Source organism: Carassius auratus, chromosome 7, assembly GCF_003368295.1.
Source record: "Carassius auratus strain Wakin chromosome 7, ASM336829v1, whole genome shotgun sequence".
Lineage (NCBI taxonomy): Eukaryota > Metazoa > Chordata > Actinopteri > Cypriniformes > Cyprinidae > Carassius > Carassius auratus.
Genome location: NC_039249.1, coordinates 5,953,698 through 5,972,548, shown reverse-complemented (window position 1 = coordinate 5,972,548; position 18,851 = coordinate 5,953,698). Strand labels below are relative to the sequence as shown.

The 18,851-nt window shown below is 35.6% G+C and overlaps 2 protein-coding genes across 3 annotated transcripts; both read right to left on the bottom strand.

Annotated features, from left to right (window-relative positions):
• Positions 1 to 9,023: 9,023 nt before the first annotated feature.
• On the bottom strand, positions 9,024 to 12,003 carry LOC113105665 (succinate dehydrogenase assembly factor 2, mitochondrial). The gene is made up of 4 exons (XM_026266882.1): positions 11,832 to 12,003; positions 10,819 to 11,030; positions 9,545 to 9,654; positions 9,024 to 9,364 (listed from the first exon to the last, which is right to left on the bottom strand). Exons 1-4 carry the CDS (start codon positions 11,856 to 11,858, stop codon positions 9,237 to 9,239), a joined length of 477 nt encoding a protein of 158 aa, XP_026122667.1. The 5' UTR covers positions 11,859 to 12,003; the 3' UTR covers positions 9,024 to 9,236.
• A 989-nt stretch (positions 12,004 to 12,992) lies between these two features.
• On the bottom strand, positions 12,993 to 14,211 carry LOC113105664 (DNA-directed RNA polymerases I, II, and III subunit RPABC5). Of its 2 annotated transcripts, none has more exons than XM_026266880.1 (3): positions 14,097 to 14,211; positions 13,456 to 13,567; positions 12,993 to 13,368 (listed from the first exon to the last, which is right to left on the bottom strand). In XM_026266880.1, the coding sequence occupies exons 2-3, from the start codon at positions 13,548 to 13,550 to the stop codon at positions 13,260 to 13,262; spliced, it is 204 nt and encodes a 67-aa protein (XP_026122665.1). In that variant the 5' UTR covers positions 13,551 to 13,567; positions 14,097 to 14,211; the 3' UTR covers positions 12,993 to 13,259. The 2 variants fall into 2 exon arrangements, with proteins under 2 accessions (XP_026122665.1, XP_026122666.1); XM_026266881.1 differs by having other exon boundaries at positions 13,456 to 13,583; positions 14,097 to 14,174.
• Positions 14,212 to 18,851: the final 4,640 nt, after the last annotated feature.

Genomic DNA, 18,851 nt, shown 5'->3' with positions numbered 1-18,851 from the left:
AGCCTATTCTTTTTAATATCACAATGTCTGGTCCAGTTCAGAAATCATTTTACTCACAGTCTTTTTTTCTTTTTTTGTATTGTCACCTCTGATCCAGCCAGTCTTTTCTCTGAGGCCTTCTATTCTCTGTCTGAAAGTGTGTTAAAACTTCCTGACTCAGATCTTGGAAAAGAAGAGATAACGCTTTTTAATAATTCCTGCTCTTGTGGTTTAGTTTCTGTTGCTCCTTTTAAAGTTTCAAAACCCAAACGAAGGTCAGAACCTTGGATAAATAGTAATATACCAAATTTCAGACCGGAATGTAAGAAAGGAATATCTTTCTCAATTAATATTTTTTAAAAAATCCACACAATCAAAAAATTCTGTTTAATACGTTAAATACTCTTTTTTTTTCTCCTGCTAACACTTTTGGTCTGGTCAGTACTCCAGAGACCTGTGCAGCATTCCTACATTTTTTTATGGGAAAGGTGGACGCCATATGGTCTACTGTTATAATGTGCAGTCTTAACCTCTGAACCACTCACTTGCCATGCTTTTTTTGAACAGTTTGAACCAATATATCTTTCTGAGCTGGGCGATATAGTTCACAAGATTAAGCCTACCACTTCTACTGTGGATTTTATCCCCTCTCGACACTTTAAAGAGGTCCTGGTGGATACCATCAACCTTAGTGTACTGGCTATTATAAACAGATCCTTAGACAGTGGCCATGTTCCTATATGCTTCAATCATGCAGTGATCATGCCTCTTCTTAAGAAGTTAAAATTTAAACCAATCTTATTAACTTAAGCAATATTTCTAATTTGCCATTCCTGTCAAAACAAATTTGAGAAAATTGTTTTTAATCATTTATCTTCATTTTTTTTTTACAAAAAATTGTTTTTAGATACATCTCTGTCTGTTCTTAGAGACCATCATAGAACCAAGTCTGCATTGCTTGAGGTGTAAAACAATCTACTTCTTGCTTTGGACTCCAGTAGATCTGCTATTTTAATGCTACTTGATCTTAGTTCTGCATTTGATTCAGTTGATCATGCTACCTTTCTTCCTACATTTTCGGGATGAAGTTGGCGTTAGGGAACGGCACTGGATTGGTTCTTATCATACCTCTCTGATAGATCAGTTAAGGTGATGATTGGAAACTCCTCCTCTCCTTCTGCAACTTTCAACTATGGGGTACCTCAGAGGTCCCTCTTGGGGCTTATCTTATTTTGTTTGTATATGCTCCCCTTGGGTCCGATCATGAGGAAATATAATATTTCATATAATTTTTATGCTGACGATACTCAGATCTACATTCCTCTTAGCTCTGATCACTCTTATTCTGACCTTTTTAATTGCTTTGAAGATATTAAAGGGGTCATACGATGCTTTTTTAAAGATCATTATTTTGTGTATTTGGTTTACAGAATATGTTGATAACAAGAATATGCTTTAATGTTCAAAAAACTAATTATTTTTCAAATACTGTATGTTATTGTACAGTAGGTCCTCTATGACCCGCCTTTCTCAAATGTGTCAAAAGTCCCTCCTTCCGACAAATGCAGTTTGCTCTGATTGGCCAATTGACCCAGTGCATTGTGACTGGTCAAACAACATAAGCACTCGTTGGAAATTGAGTGACATACACAGTGATGAAGCGTGTATGTGTTTGCAGTACACAAGCCACGGGTAAGACAGCTGACTCCACTGTGATGTGACCGTCTCTCTCTCTCTCTCACGCAAAGCGCAAAACTCTGCATTTAAATAGTCAATAGCAAATACTTAAACTAATAACAAAACATACTTCCAGTAACTGATTCAGAAGCGCCAGTTTGTCATAGCAAAGTCAGAATCACGATGAAATGGTCGTCCATAAAATGCATTGGTGCTCTGTTGTAAATAATCTTAAAGTGTTTAATCTTAAAAAACTTCAATCTTAAAGATTTCTAAATCCATCTACTTTCGGAAGGCCAAAATAAAGACACAGTATCTCCCTGACATGGCTGCTTCAACTCGAACTGCGGTTACTGAAACCACATCTTCTTTCTTTGCATGAACATTTGGGCAGCATTATGCAAATATTCCCACATTGTGACGTAAACATGTGGGGCGTGTTTGAATGAGACATTTTAGGGGGCCGTGGCAAAGTCTTAATTTTGATAAAGAATATCTCTTTGGTTTTGAGTCTTTAGTCTTCGCAACTTCAGGGATCTTATCAGCTTGTAACACTCCAATAAGAAAGGAAAACTTGAATTCACGTGATATGACCCCTTAAAAGGCTGGACTGGCAGAAACTTTCTTCAACGAAATGAGAGCAAAACTGAGATTGTTGTTATTGGACCCCCAGGTGTTGTCTCTGATATCACTATAAATCTAGATTCTATGTCATCAAGTATTCATACTTTTGCTAAAAACTTAGGTGTGATTTTTGACACTGATGTAAATTTTGAAAAACAGATAAGTGTTGTGGTGGAGAGCAGCTTCTTTCAACTAAGGCAAATAGTCAAATTAAAATATATGCTCCAGGACCTGGAGATAGTTACTCATGCCTTCATCACTTCCAGACTTGATTATTGCGATGTGCTTTATATGGGTTTCAATCATTCATCGCTGAATCACTTGCAGTTGGTCCAGAACACAGCCACGAGGATTCTGACTGGTACTAAGAGAAGAGAAAGCATTTCTCCTGTCATAGCATCTCTTCAACGGTTGAAGGTGCAGCATAGGATCCATTTTAAAATTATATTATTTGTCTATAAAGCATTACATGATCTAGCCCCATCATATTTGTCTGAACTTCGCAGCTATGAGCAATCCTCTTGCTCTCTCAGATCCTCTGATAAACTTTTCTTGCATATACCTCGCTTTCTCTTGAAATTTAAAGGGGGGGTCAGGCTTTTTATGTAGCCTGTCCCAGACTATGGAACAGCATACCTCTGGATATTAGATCTGTGCCTTTCCTTCCTGTTTTTAAATGGGCGCTTTTTATTTAACATTTTTTGGACTGATGCATGCAACACCTACTGAGTGCCATGAAACAGCTTGAAAGATCAAATACATTTTTTATATAACTTAGATTATTCTGATAGAAAAATGCCATATGCATATAGGATAACTTCAGAGTTATTTATTGGCTAATTTTCATTTTTGGGTGAACTAACCCTTTAACTCAAACTTCAAATAGAGCTCTTTATTTTGCCTATAGTTGACATCAGTGGTCTGCAGAAGGAGAAAGCATCAGTCATCTTGGTGCAAGGTCAAAAGACACTCTTTTTCACGTCTAATTAATTCATAATTTACTGTCGGTGAGATCAATAATGTTGGTGCTCTATTTTTACTTCACTAATTAGATTGTAATTTATTATACCTTTTTTTAAATTCTTTAATTAGCATTTAAGTCAAATTAAATATGGCATCTTCCCTGATTCAGTGTTATCTAAGTATCATATACCAGTTTTTATAAATATTTGTATTTTTTGCATTTTACATTTTATATTTTCCATTTAATTTAAATGTTACACATTTTATTGTGTTTTTGCCATTTTCATAGTCATTTTCAATGCATTATTTCCGTTTTACTTTTTATTTATCCATTTCATTTTAATTTTAGTACTTTTTTTGTGGTTTTAGTTTACATTAAACATACAGTGATGGCTTCCACATGCCTTGATTAATGTCCAGACAGAGGAATTGTATTACTTAAATTTATAATAATTAATGTATACCATGGCTGTGTTATTTGAGCATAATTGTTATTCTACTGTATTTTTGTAAGTATTTTGAAATTTATTTTATATTCTATATTTATATTTCCTGTTTTCACTAATTTTAGTAAATTCTTTTGTGATTTAATTGTGTTTTTAGTCTTTTGTATTCGTTTAAGTTTGTGTGTGTGTGTGTGTGTGTGTGTGTGTGTTATACAAATTTCAGTTTTACTTATTTTACTACTTTATGTTAAACAAAATGAAAATGAGAAATATCGACTTGTCAGCTATAGCTGAAATAAAATAGGTTTATACATTTATATCATTTTTTTTTTATTTAATTTTATTTCGGTTAACGTTTCTTTTGTTTGAAATTATTAAATATTTATGCTTTTAGTTTTATTTAGTGATAAACCTGTACCATGCACATTATGCAATGGAAAAACTATGAAGAATTCTTGTGGCTAAAATGATTTGTTTTATTTTTTATGCAGCTCTCAGAACATGGTGAATATTTCTGCAAAAACCTACACAGCACCCAACCTTCAGATAACACTTTTATGTGCATGTTTTTGTTGTGTTGGTGGGTTGGGCTGCAGTGTAGATGTCTTCAGTGGTTATATGTGGACGTGTTACGCAGCAGCTCTGGCCGGCTCCATTTCTCCTCATCTCCATAGAGACAGATGGCAGAGGTCAGTGAGATCACACAGCAGGCCCTTTCAATGCTATATAAAGGCAGAGCTCACCTGTGAGCCAGGTATCACACAGTCTCGCTGTCTGAGAGGTGTGCGTGTGTGTGTGTGTATGTGTGTGCTACCAGCTACCACCCTCTCTCAAAAGTACATTTGAGCGTGTCCTTTATAAAACAACAATGTCTCAGATGTTTTTCAATGTGAATGCAGGACAAAGATATAAAACAGATTCAAGCAAACTCGTGTCTTTGTTACAGTGTAATTATATACAGGTGCTTCACAATAAATTAGAATGTCATGAAAATTTAATTTATTTCAGTAATTCAACTCAAATTGTGAAACTTGTGTATTAAATTCAGTGCACACAGACTGAAGTAGTTTAAGTCTTTGGTTCTTTTCATTGTGATGATTAAAGTTCACATTTAACAAAAATCCACCAAATCACAATCTCACCAAATTAGAATACTTCATAAGACCAATAATAACAAATTTTTTAGTGAATTGTTGGCCTTCTAGAAAGTATGTTCATTTACTGTACATGTACTCAATACTTGTAGGGGCTTCTTTTGCTTTAATTACTACGTCAATTCAGCGTGGCATGGAGGTGATCAGTTTGTGGCACTGCTGAGGTGGTCTGGAAGCCCAGGTTTCTTTCACAGTGGCCTTCAGTTCATCTGCATTTTTTTGTCTCTTGTTTCCCATTTTCCTCTTGACAATACAGTACAATACAATACAGATTATCTATGGGGTCTCTATGGCCAGTCAAGCACACCAACACCATGGTCATTTAACCAACTTTTGGTGCTTTTGGCAGTGTGGACAGGTGCCAAATCCTGCTGGAAAATGAAAACAGCATCTACAAATGCTGGTCAGCAGAAGGAAGCAGAAAGTGCTCCAAAATTTCTTGGTAAACGTGTGCAGTTACTTTGGTTTTCAAAAAACACAATGGACCAACACCAGCAGATGACATTGCACCACAAATCATCACAGCACAGACTGTGGAAACTTAACACTGGACTTCAAGCAACTTGGGCTATGAGCTTCTTCACCCTTCCTTTAGACTCTATGGCTTTGGTTTCCAAATGAAATACAAATTTTGCTCTCAACTGAAAAGAGGACATTGTACCACTGGGCAAGTCTAGTTTTTCTCTTTAGCCCATGTAAGACACCTCAGGAGTGGCTTAACAAGAGGAAGACGACAACTGTATCCAAATTCCTTGACACGTCTGCGTGTGGTGGCTCTTGATGCCTTGACTCCAGCCTCAGTCCATTACTTGTAAAGTTCACTCAAATTCTTGAATCAATTTCGCTTCACAATCCTCATAAGGCTGCGGTTCCCTCTATTGGTTGGGCATTTTTTTGTCTCCACACTTTTTCCTTCCACTCAACTTTCTGTTAACATGCTTGGATACAGCACTCTGTGAACAGTCAGCTTCTTTGGCAATGAATGTTTTTGTCTCCTTGTGAAGGGTGTCAACGATTGTCTTCTGGACAACTGTCAGATCATAAGTCTTCCCCATGATTGTGTAGCCTAGTGAACCAAACTGAGAGACCATTTTAAAGGCTCAGGAAACCTTTGCAGGTGTTTTGAGTTGATTAGCTGATTGGCTTGTCACCATATTCTAATTTGTTGGGATAGTGGATCGGTGGGGTTTTGTTAAATGTGAGCCAAATCATCACAATTAAATGATCCAGAGACTTAAACCACTTCAGTCTGTGTGTATTGAATTTATTTAATACCCGAGTTTCACAATTTGAGTTTTTTCTTTTCTTTTTCACAACATTCTAATTTATTATGAAGCACCTGTATTAAACTACCAAGTAATATTAATTAAGTACATGTACTTAATATATGGTTAAGGTTGGGAATAGGGTTTGTCTTAGGGTAACTTATATGTAATTATGCATAGTTAATTGTTATTATAAAAAGTACATGTACTGTGTGTAACAAGGACACCTTAAAATAAAGGGTTACCAAATGTTACATATACTCACTGCCCATTTTATTAGGTACACTTTGCTAGTACTGGGTTGGACACCCCGTTTGCCTTCAGAACTGCCTTAATTCTTTTTGTCATAGATTCAACAAAGTGTTGGAAACATTCCTCAGAGATTATGGTCCATATTGACATGATAGCATCAGGCAGCTGCAGCAGATTTGTCGGCTGCACATCCATGATGCAAATCTCCCGTTCCACCACATCCTAAAGCTGCTCTACTTGAGATCTGGTGAATAGGGAGGCCATTTGAGTAACGTGAACTCACTGTCATGTTCAGGAAACCAGTCTGAGATGATTTGAGCTTTGTGACATGGTGCATTATCCTGCTGGAAGTAGCCATCAGAGGATGAGTACACTGTAGTCATAAAGGGATGGACATTGTCAAGAACAATACTCAGGTAGGCTGTGGTGTTTAAACAATGCTCAGTTGGTACTAAGGGGCCCAAAGTGTGCCAAGAAAATATCCCCTACACCATTACACCACCAGCAGCAGCATGAACCGTTGAGACAAGACAGGATAGTTCTGGATAGATGGTATTCTGCATACCTTGGCTGTAACGTGTGGTTATTTGAATAACTGTTGCCTTTCTATCATCTCTAACCTGTCTGCCCATTCTCCTCTGACCTCTGACATCTACAAGACATTTTCATCCACACAACTGCCGCTCACTGGATATTTTCTCTTTTTCAGACCATTCTCTGTAAACCCTAGAGATGGTTGTGTGTGAAGATCCCAGTAGATCAGCAGTTTTTGAAACACTCAGACCACACCTGTCTGGCACCAACAACAATTCCACATTCAAAGTCACTTAAATCCCCTTTCTTCCCCATTCTGATGCTCGGTTTGAACTTCAGCAAGTCATCTTCACCACATCTAGATGCCTAAATGCACTTGCTGCCAATGTGATTGGCTGATTAGCCATTTATGTTACCAAGCAATTGAACAGGTGTACCTAATAAAGTGGCCTGTGAGTGTATAGCTGCCTTAATGTTAATCCAAACATTTTAAAGAGAGAAAATCACTCACTGCTCTTTACTGAATTACTTTGTATTTTTAACAAGAATTAATCCATATTTAAAACACTGCAGTGAAGACTATGCATATTGGTTTTCTGTACCTGAACACCTAGGCCTAAAAACTTTAGAATTTATTTTTTATTTTTTTTTATTTTTTATCTTTGTTCTATTTATTTGAGCTATTAACACAATTTCATACAGTGCACATGGGCTTAGGTGACAATTTTTTTTCTGAAGGATCATGTGACGCTGAAGACTGGAGTAATGATGCTGAAAATTCATTTTTGCATTACAGGAATAAATTAATTAAATTTAATGAATTTATTAAGAGTATTAAATGCAGCCTTGATGAGCGTTGGTGAAGACTTAAAAAATATATATATATATATTTCATTAAAAAAAATCTTATTAACCCCAAACTTTTAAGCATAGTACTGTAGCTATACAGTATGTTTGCCTTTGACTGACAGTCTGACCCTTTTTTTTCTCTAAATTCTCTTTGTATATTTTTCCCTTTTTCTTCTCTAAATTCTCTTTGTATATTTTTCCCTTTTTCCTCCACCATGTCCTCTTCCTTTTCTGTGGCTTTATATGGCTTGGCAACAGTTCTAGCAGTTCTTTTCTAAAGCTATATGACAATTTCACCCTCCCCTTCATGTTTCTGTCCAGAATTTAGGGTGATGTGCATAGCATACATTATCTCAAAATAACAGCAAGACAGTGAATTTTTACATTTTCTGTAAAACAATATGAATATTGCTTGCCTATTGTCAATGCTACATATTGAAACCACAAGATAAACACCCAAACAATGTTAAAAGCTGGATTTTCACCACATTGGGTATAAAGAACATATTGTGCATTAAAAAGGTTCTACTGAAGTTGGAAGTTATTCATCATTTCCAATGAAGAACCATGATCTGTCTTTTTCTTAAGAAATTGTGATTTATTGGTATTCACTCTGGAACCCAATATTTGAATGAAGAACGGCCCAGTGGAAGGCTATCTGTGCTTTTAAGCAGTGAGAGTGGCTGTGTTTAGTCATTTTCAGAAATGCAGGGTACACAGGTACAGACACATATCTGGGACAACGCTCGCTTAAAGGCGAAAACTGTCATGACTACAAGCTCACTGCCGTCAAATCGTGGGATGCCCTTTGACGTCTGTGTACCTCACCATTCAGGGCAGTGTCGGATCTGTTTTGGTGCGAAGTGCCCTGCTTGAGTGTGATGATGATGATGATGATGACAAAGTACTTGGATGCGTTTCAACAGAAAGGAACTGCATTAGTCTCTGCACATCTCTTCACATTCATCTCATTAGCAAGGAAAAGTCTGCCATCTACTGGTAGACTTTGAACCAATCCCAAAACATAGTTGGATGGAGATTAAAATAAATCTATCTATCTATCTATCTATCTATCTATCTATCTATCTATCTGCGTGCCATTGCATTAATGAAAAACGAAATGAAATGAAATAATGAAATTATGAAAAATGAAATGCAAACATTTTAAATGTGACAAATGTCCAAATACATCTTGAGATAATATTAAATAATTTTATTTAAAATTAATTGCGCACATACACATATACAGGCATTTTAAATGAACTTATTTTTTACGTAAATAGGTAGAAAATGTACGTTTATTTAAAGTATATGTCAACATGAATCAAGAAGATCAGCTTTTTATGATGACATGCAAACTGTCCAATATGTGATGTGCATTTTACAGTCACTAATGTAATATTGAATCCCAGGAGCCTTTAAAATGAGTCTTGAAAAGGTCTCAGGTGTCAGCTCTCTTGGGATGAGCTCAGTCTCTGGCAGAAGGACGAGTTTTAACTGCTCTTGTCCAGATATTCCAGATTAGGGGCATCTAGACGCTGCTCCATGTCCTTGTTCTTGGCGAACTCTTTGAGCATGTCCATCACCTCGCTCTGGTACACATCAGGTGTCGGCTGAGCCTCTGACGGGAAGAAGACCGTATTTAGAAACACATTCCTGGTCTTATTGTGTGTGATAAACCAGTGCATGTTATTACAAAGAAAAAAATTAATGGCTGAAATCAAGTCCAAGTCTTGATTTAGATTTCAGCTGAATGCCTGAGCTGTGTATCTATCGGTTTAGTTTGTGCGTTCATACATACCTGTTGCCCAGTAGTAGATGTCCCAGTCGTTGCTGGGTTCATTGATGAGTCTGTCATACTGCTTTAACTGAGATTCACTCATTGTGTTCAGGTACTGCTTAGCAAAAAGGCTGGTTTAAAAAAAATATATTACAGTCAGAGCAGTTACATAGTATGTAGTAATAAATATTATGTTTATTTATGGTTTTATTTAAAAAAATTTAAGTTAATATGATTAAGAATAATAATGGTAGCACTTTACAATAAGGTTCCATTTGTCAACATTAGCTAACTTTTAGTTAACTTGAACTAACAATGAAAAATACAGTTATTACATTTACTTTAGTATTAATATTCACTAATACATTATTAAAATCAAACGCTGTATTTGTTCATGTTATTTAATAGACATGAACTAATAATGAACAGTATTTTATGAACTTATTTCAACAAAGATTAATAGATAAATACTGTGACAAATGCTTATTGTCATTTCAGTATTCAGTAACAGTATTATATATATATATATATATATATATATATATACACACACACACACACTGAGGTACTGTTATAGTCTTTTTCGTATTTAAATTAATTTTATATCATCTTTTTTCATTTTAATTGGAGAAATTTTGTTGTGTGTTTGTCATTTCTAATAGTTTTGTTTTTAATGGGTATATAGTTTGTGTCCATTTTATACACGAATATATTTTATATATATATTCGTGTATATGTTCTCAAGGACTCCTCTCACCCTGATCACAGACTGTTTAACCTCCTGCCCTCTGGGAGGCGCTTCTGCCTATTAGCGTACATACACTTATTACATAATCCGTCTGTATAGTATGTTCATAGTACACTTATCTGTATATCATACTGATAGTATTTAAAATCTATCAGTATAGTTATTGTACACCTTGTATATTCTGTACTTACTGCTTATTGCACTTCTGGTGAGATGCTAACTGCATTATGTTGCCTTGTACCTTACATGTGCAGTGACAATACATACAGTGCCATGAAAAGGTTTTTGCAACCTTCTTGTTTTTTTTTTCAATATTTGTCACACTTAAATGATTCCGATCGTTATACAAATTTTAATGTTAGACAAAGGTAATGAAAAAAAATAATCATTTATTAAGGGAAAAAGCTGTCAAAACTTGTCTGGCCCAATATGAAATATGTACTTAGATACACTTAGACAATATTATATGCTGTTGCCAAGACTAGAATAAGTTAAGCTGTCTGTTGAGTTGGTGGCATTTACATAGATGTGTTCATGGCCTGCTGACCTCAGAAGGATGCAGTTCTCCAGCATGCCTCTCTTGCGGCTCTCGTACAGGAGTCTCTTTTTCTTGATTTCCAGGGACTCTCCAGTCCTCTCCTGCCACGGAGGCAGAGGGATCTCAATGATGGTCGGCTCTGGAGCATCACCACGGTATCCCCGAGAAATCACTTGGCTGACAGCTGGACGCAGTGATGCCCGGCAAACAGAATGAACCACCTGGAAATATATAACTTTGGTTTACTATAATAACCCTGGTTTGTTCATATATATATATATATATATATATATATATATATATATATATATATATATATATATGTGTGTGTGTGTGTGTGTGTGTGTGTTTACATTTACATTTATGCATTTAGCAGGCGCTTTTATCCAAAGCGACTTACGGTGCATTCAAGTTTTAAACATTTTTTCCGCCAGTATGTATGTTCCCTGGAAATCGAACACACAACCTTTTTTGCACTGCTAAAGCAATATACCACTGAGCAATAGGAACATATTTAACATAATGAAAGTTAAGTTTCATGAAAAATACCAATATATCTAACATAAAACATAAAAAAGTATTTGCTTAAAAAATAAGCATTTGTGTATATTGTATATATATGCATTTGTACGTATATATGCACACAAACGTACAAAATGAATAAACGGGGAAAAAAAGTCTCAAGAGGTGAATAATCTTTAACATTAGATGTTCATAAACCAGCATTGTCTTCTAAAAAAAACTAATATTAACTAGTATAAAAAATAAAAGTAAAAAAAAAAATGTACGTAAGTGTCCTCCAATCTGCCCTTGCTGTTCATAGGACAACAGGATAAAAATCCAATTCAACTAAACAATTTATCCAAACCCCTGCGTTTATTTGGATGTTATACATTAGCTTTATGAAATTAGCATGATGGGCTGCAGAAAGAGGATCTTGATATCTCATTTTAGACACATGAGGTCAAATGTGAGCTTTAAAAATTGTCGCCACATATGAATGAAAAAGCAAACAAACATACCTTTCGTGCGATAGTTGCTGAAAACATGTTATCGTGGAGTGTTTTCAGCGATGTGTGACTGATCAGGTGTTTGGATGACAGTTTTTTTTTTTAAGGAGAGTTTATGCAACTGTTTCACAATCAAGGCAAGAAACGCCGTGCAGCGAGCGCCATGTTGGGAAGGTCAATATTGCTTTCTGATTTGAATATTATTTGAATGCTGCTTTTAATAGATATTTTGTTTCCATGTTGTGCAGACGTAACGTGTGTATTTTAACCTCCATCTTTATCCTTGACCTCTGGGCTGACACGCGCGAGTTTAATTATGGTGAAGTATTTGAAAGCTAGTCTTTGTTTTCCGGGGAATGTATTTCAGTGAGCGCTTGTGCGAGCGGATGGACGCATAGACGGATGGACGTCGTTTTCGGCGTCATATCAATTTTTAAGGGGACAGTGATACTAATTATGTAAAGTAATCCCATAATAATTATCTTTGCTTTATGTTTATTATACGCAAAATAAGCACAAAACATATTCAATGTCTGAAGGCAACCTTAAATTACATCCCAAAGCCTAAAACTACAGTTCAAGTTTGTCCCCAAAATACAAATTACAAAGGTCCTAATGAATTGAATCTGGGTGTACAAAGTTAACAAAAAATGTAGCAGTTATTTTAGTATTAGTTTTAACGTAAAGTTATTCAGAATTAGCCTTTATCTTAATAATTTGTTGTCTTTTTAATACTTTGCTGTTTAAATATTACTATTTTGTTCAATAAAATTTATTTATTTACGTTTCGGTTTTTATTTCCAGTTTCATTTTAGTGCTTCAACCTCAGCATGTCAGTTTCTTGGCAAGGCACCATTTATAATTTTTTGTTTACATTTTTCATCTAAAATTTATATTTTGTTTTTAGCTTTATTTAAATGAATACGAATATATTTAATAGTTTGACTTAATAATGATAAACTGTGTGATGGCAAGTGCTTTTACATGAGATTTCCGAGTTACATGGTAAGATTAAAATCACTTAAATAGTACTCTGTTCTCTACTTTTTTGTCATTCCATCGCTTAACAGATGTGTCAATATGAATCATTGTTATATAGTAAAGATAAAAAAAAAAAAAAAAACGTTATTGTGTTCTACAGAAAAAAAAATGACAGCAGACAAATTTAGAAAATAAGGGTGAAAAACACAATTTATTCTTGCCCTTCCAAGATACTGTGATTTAAAAAAAAAAAAATTTATGAACCACACAACAGATACATTTCAATCTTTATTTAACAAAATGCTAATTAACAAAAATTCAACATCATAAGCTTGCTTCAGATATAGACTAATGAACCAGCCGTCTCCATGCCTTTGCCTGTATTTCTTCCATTAGGATCAAGTCTTTGAAAATATGAGGTCGAGGGGCATGTACATCTTCAGTTTCATAGAAAGCCCCTCACTTCTCCAGCGGTGCATAATTCAACAGCTTCTCAATGAGATCCACATGAGCCAGAAGCATCCGGCGACAGCAGTATCTCTTCAAACCCAGAGCGTCAAGAGCATCACTGTGAAAACCAGCAGAGTGAGATTCGGTCTGACACCACTGTGATCACAGAAAAAAATCACACCTATATGAAAGTTCATGAACTCACCCTTCTGTGTACTCTGCTTGTAGAAGACCTAAATACGCCTCCCATTTGTTCCCAACAATCTTCCCACAAGTGAAGCAGCGAACGGGGATGATCATGATGAAGCACTAGAGGCCTGAATCGAAGAAAAACTGAGCATTTATCAGAAAACTCACGATTAGCCTGTTTTTGAATAGATTTTTCCAATCATTCACGATTATCAGGTAAGGATTTTCAGGAATAATTTCCTAGAGATTGCTGGACTTTCGACATTTGTATGCATTTTGTTTGTTTGTATGTCCAGTACCAAACTTTTTAATAAAGATAAGCAATGTTTTTACTAGATCAGCGAATTAATATGCATATATTAGTGTTTAAAAGTCTCTGCGATGTCTCTTAACAGTTAATGATGGCTTATGAGGTTTTACTCTGCAAATGTAAATAAATATGCAATAGATAGATAGATAAGAAAACCGCACAAAATTCAGTAATAGTTAAGAGATATTCATGTGATGCCTAGATATTTACAGTAACACTACATATCATTTGTAATAGAGACGTTCAGCCCAAGATATGTTCCTTAGTTAAGAATCCATAACTAAACTCTTACAATTACAACCGGTTATTATAATGGAAGATGTCAAAAAAGATATGAGAAACATTACCAAAACAATCTCGCACGCGACACACGTTCTTCTTGCGCCGCTTACAACAGACGCATTACATCTGCGTAATTTCCGCGTTACGTTTGTCAAAAACGCACGGGTGGAAACAACGTGATGAGAGGGGGTGGAACGCGGAGACGTCACATTCAGGCGACGGTGGATTGTTTGGACGGAGCGAAGGCAGATTGCAATCGAACTGTATCGTGAGTGTAGCAATGGGATATAGTTCAGATGGTAGCGATGATGGATTTCCTTCAGATATGGAGGTTAGCCAAACAAAAAAGGCAAGGAAAAAATCTTGGTCTGAAGCGAGTAGTGGAGGAGAGAATACTCCAAGACAAGTTAACAAAAAGATTAAAGCCAAACCTAAGGGAAGTAGTAGGCCTGATGATGACAAGCAGGAAGAGTGGAAAGTTATTATTACGCTTAGTAATGATAAAGGTCACTTTCACCCAGTTCATGTGACTAAAGCAATTGAGAAGGATATGGGGAAAATTAAATATGCTAAACTACTGAATAACAGAAGAATTCTAATTTCAGCAGTAAATAAGAAGCAGCAGGAAATGATTTTGAAAATGAGCAACCTTGGTGGTGGAAATATTAAAGTGCATGTACCCGGAACGACAGCAAAGCTAAGAGGAGTGATTACAAATGTTCCTTTGGAAATGTCCGTGGAGGATGTGAAGAGTGAGATAAAAAGTGGGAATGTACTAGAGGTGAAAAGACTTCAAAATAATAAAAATGGTGTTAAATCAGATAGTCTATCTGTAATGATTATTTTTGAAAAATCTTTGCCTTGTGAAGTTCAAATAGGGTGGATCAATTACAAAGTTAGGGAGTATATTCCCCAACCGTTAAGGTGCTTTAAGTGCCAGAGAATGGGACATACAGTACAACAATGTAAATGGAGACAAAGATGTGCGAAGTGTGGAGGAGAACATGAATATGGTAAATGTAATAAGGATACCAAGCTACAATGTTGCAACTGTGGAGGTGAGCATAGTGCTGCATATGCTGGATGTGTGGTCCAGAAACAAGCTAAAGAAGTACAGAGGTACAAGGTTGTGAATAAGGTGTCATATGCAGAGGCTATTAAAAATATGGGCAAATATGAAACCAAGGAAAATAAACCAACAAAATGTCATGAAAATCTGAATGAAAGTGCAATGCATGGAGCAGGCCTACCCCAGAGGTTAGGCAAAAGGAGATTTCAGCCAGGACCAGTAGACACTATACCAGCAACCACACAGCAACCATGTAAGCATAAGTGTATAGTGGAGGAGAACACATTGATGGTGGAAAAAAAGAGCTTTATAGCTTTTATATGTAAAGTGGTGAATGTTGCAACACGACAAGAAAGGAAAAGTGACAGGATCAAGACAGTGGTAGAAGCTGCAGAGGAGTTTTTAGGTATTAAAGATTTAAAAGCTGAAGAAATACATGGCATGCTAAGTACTAATAATGATGGAGGGTCTCAGAGTATTATATAAGTTTATAATGGTATTCCACCTTTTGCAATGGAATGCTAGGAGTCTGATTGCAAACGGACAAGAATTTAAAAAATTTGTAGTAGAGTCTGAAGTCAAATTTGATATTGTTTGTATTCAAGAAACTTGGCTACGACCTCACCTTGATTTTATTTTACCTGGTTATGAGTCTGTTAGGTTTGATAGAGATGGAAATCAGGGTGGAGGATGTGCAACATTTGTAAGGGATGGGATACCATTTAGAAGAATAGAAACTACAACAGAAATAGAATGTGTAATTATTGAAATTTATAAAACAGATGGACACTTAGTAGTAATCAACTTATATAACCCTTGTAAATCACTAAGCCAAGAAACCTTAGAAGAAATAATGAGACAAGGAAATGGGAAAGAAATATGGTGTGGAGACTTCAATGCACATAATAGTCTTTGGGGAAGTAAGCATACTGATAGAAATGGAGAAGCAGTGGAAGAACTGATGGATGTTAGGCAATTAGTATGTTTAAATAATGGAAATGGCACAAGAATTGACATACGTACTAACACAATGTCATGTATTGACCTCACGCTTGTTTCTAATAATATGGCAAACTCTTGTGAATGGAAGGTAAAGGGAAGTACAAGTATTGGAAGTGATCATTTTCCAATTCTTTGCTCTATAAATATTGAAATAGATCTCCAAGAAAGGCCTAATCATAAGAAGTGGGACTTTGCTAAAGCTGATTGGGTAAAATTTAAAGAAATTTGTTGTACTTCAGCAGAGACAATTTCAATGCAGGGTGATATTGAGGAATGTGCATCTGAAGTTACACATTTAATATTGAATGCAGCATTAAAAAGCATACCATATAAGGTAGTTGGGGGGAAAAGAAAAATGGTCCCATGGTGGAATGATACATGTACAAAAGCTATTAAAGAACGAAATAGGGCAATGAGAATGTTAAGGAATAACCTGAATCAAGATAATTTAATTAATTATCAGAAGAAAAAGGCTCAGGCAAGAAGAATAATTAAGAAGAGTAAACAAAATGCATGGAGGAGCTATTGTTCTACTATAGGGAGTGAAGTAAAAATAGGAGAGGTGTGGTCAATGCTAAAGAAAATGAGTGGGAAAAAAGTGTATGCTAAAATACCAGTATTAGAGGATGATGGAATACTGGCAATAACAGATAAAGAAAAGGCAACTATGTTGGGAAAGAAGTTTGCCAGTGTGCATAGTGGTGACCATTTAGATGATATCCATAGACTACATAAAGAGAAGGTTCTTAAGGAAAATAGGGATGTGTATATTAAAAAAGATAATGAGGAAAGTACTATGGATGCAGAAATGAATATGAATGAACTAGTGATAGTATTAAATGGTATTAGGAATACTGCTACAGGAGAAGATCAACTGAGTTATGTTATGTTCCAGAAACTACCTGAAAAAGTATTACAGATAATATTACAATTATTTAACAAGATATGGGAAGAAGGTAAAATACCCAAAAGCTGGAAGAGTGCGTTAATATTGCCATTTAATAAACCTGGGAAAAATTCTAATAATGCTGGTAACTATAGACCTATCGCCCTAACATCACATCTATGCAAGTGGATGGAGAAGATACTAGTTAGAAGACTTAACTACACCCTTGAACACAGAGGATTATTTGCACCATATCAAAGTGGGTTCAGAAAAGGGCGTTCCACAATGGATGCGGTTGTGAAAGTAAGCAATGAGATAGAGAAAACATTTAAAATGAAAGAAATAATGAGTATTGTATTCTTTGATATTGAAAAAGCTTATGATTCCATGTGGAGGGAGGGGTTACTAATTAAAATGAATAAAATGGGAATTAGAGGTAAGTTATATAACTGGGTATTAGAATTTCTGTCAGAAAGAAGATTTAGAGTCAAAGTGGGAGCAGACGTATCTGAGGAATTTGAAATTGTTAATGGAATTCCACAAGGCAGTGTTATTAGTCCAGTTTTATTTAATGTTATGATCAATGATATTTTTATGAATCTAGATAGAAGGATTGGGTCAGCTCTGTATGCAGATGATGGGGCCATATGGGTAAGAGGACGAGATGCCATAAGGGTGAGAAGTAAAATCAAGGAAGCAATAGGAGAGGTAGAACAATGGTCGTATAATTGGGGATTTAAGCTTTCTACAAGTAAGTCTTGTCATATGATATTTACCAGGAAGAAAGGGATAGATAAACAGAAGCTACAGTTATATGGCCACAATATGGAAACAGTAGATCATTTTAAATATCTTGGTATTTGGTTAGATCAAAAGGGAACATGGAAAACACACATTGAAAAGGTGGAATCAAAATGCAAGAAAGTCATAAATTTAATGGGAGCGGTAGTGGGGAAAGATTGGGGAGCAAATAAACAATCATTAATGTATATTTATAGGGCTCTAATGAGGGCAACAATTGATTATGGATGTTATGTTTATGGAGCAACACCTAAAACCCATTTATTGAAGTTAGATAGAGTTAGTAATAAAGCATTGAGGATCTGTGCAGGTGTAATGAGATCAACACCAATTAAAGCAATACAGGTTGAGTTAGGAGAAGTGCCCTTAGACCTGAGAAGAGATAAAATCATGCTTACATACTGGAGTCGCTTAAGTGGATGTGGGTTTGAGAACCATGCTAAGAGCATTATTCAGGAATGTTGGGAGTATAGTTCTTTTAAAGGTAATGGTTTTGGATGGGTAATAAAGACTAAGTCAGAGGAATATAGAGTAAATAATATATGGTTTAACTCCCCTACACCTATCAGTAATATACCTATTTGGTTATTTCCAAGAACTGAGATAGACTTAAATATATTGGAATTAAAAAATGAATGGGAAGAGAGTAGGAAAGGACATTTGGCAAGTCAGTACATAAGGAACAAATATTACAGTTATTTAGATATGTATACAGACGGATCTAAAGATGAAGAGGACAAGGTAGGAATAGGAATATATATACCAACAAGGAATATAAGCATTGGGAAAAGATTACCCGATCAGGCATCAGTGTACACGGCAGAGATGATGGCGATTATTGTAGGACTGCAGTGGGTTGAGGAAGTAAAACCAGACAGAGTGGTGTGTTGTGTTGACTCTGTAGCAGCTCTTTATAGTATTCAAAATATGAAATCTAATAGAGAAGATCTAATGCTAGAAATTCAACAAAGTTTATTTAGATTACAGAGACTACGGATAGATGTGAGATTCTGCTGGGTACCTGCCCACACAGGTGTACAAGGGAATGAGGGAGCAGACAAT

What these genes read in the sequence shown, in the direction of transcription:
- LOC113105664 (XM_026266880.1), bottom strand. Translation starts at nt 13,550, where the DNA reads ATGATCATCCCCGTTCGCTGCTTCACTTGTGGGAAGATTGTTGGGAAC. An exon ending in CAAGCAGAGTACACAGAAGG is followed by an intron (nt 13,369 to 13,455) that starts GTGAGTTCATGA and finishes TGGTTTTCACAG; the next exon opens with TGATGCTCTTGACGCTCTGG.
- LOC113105665 (XM_026266882.1), bottom strand. Translation starts at nt 11,858, where the DNA reads ATGTTTTCAGCAACTATCGCACGAAAG. An exon ending in GAGAACTGCATCCTTCTGAG is followed by an intron (nt 9,655 to 10,818) that starts GTCAGCAGGCCA and finishes TTTTTAAACCAG; the next exon opens with CCTTTTTGCTAAGCAGTACC. An exon ending in CATCTACTACTGGGCAACAG is followed by an intron (nt 9,365 to 9,544) that starts GTATGTATGAAC and finishes TCTTCCCGTCAG; the next exon opens with AGGCTCAGCCGACACCTGAT.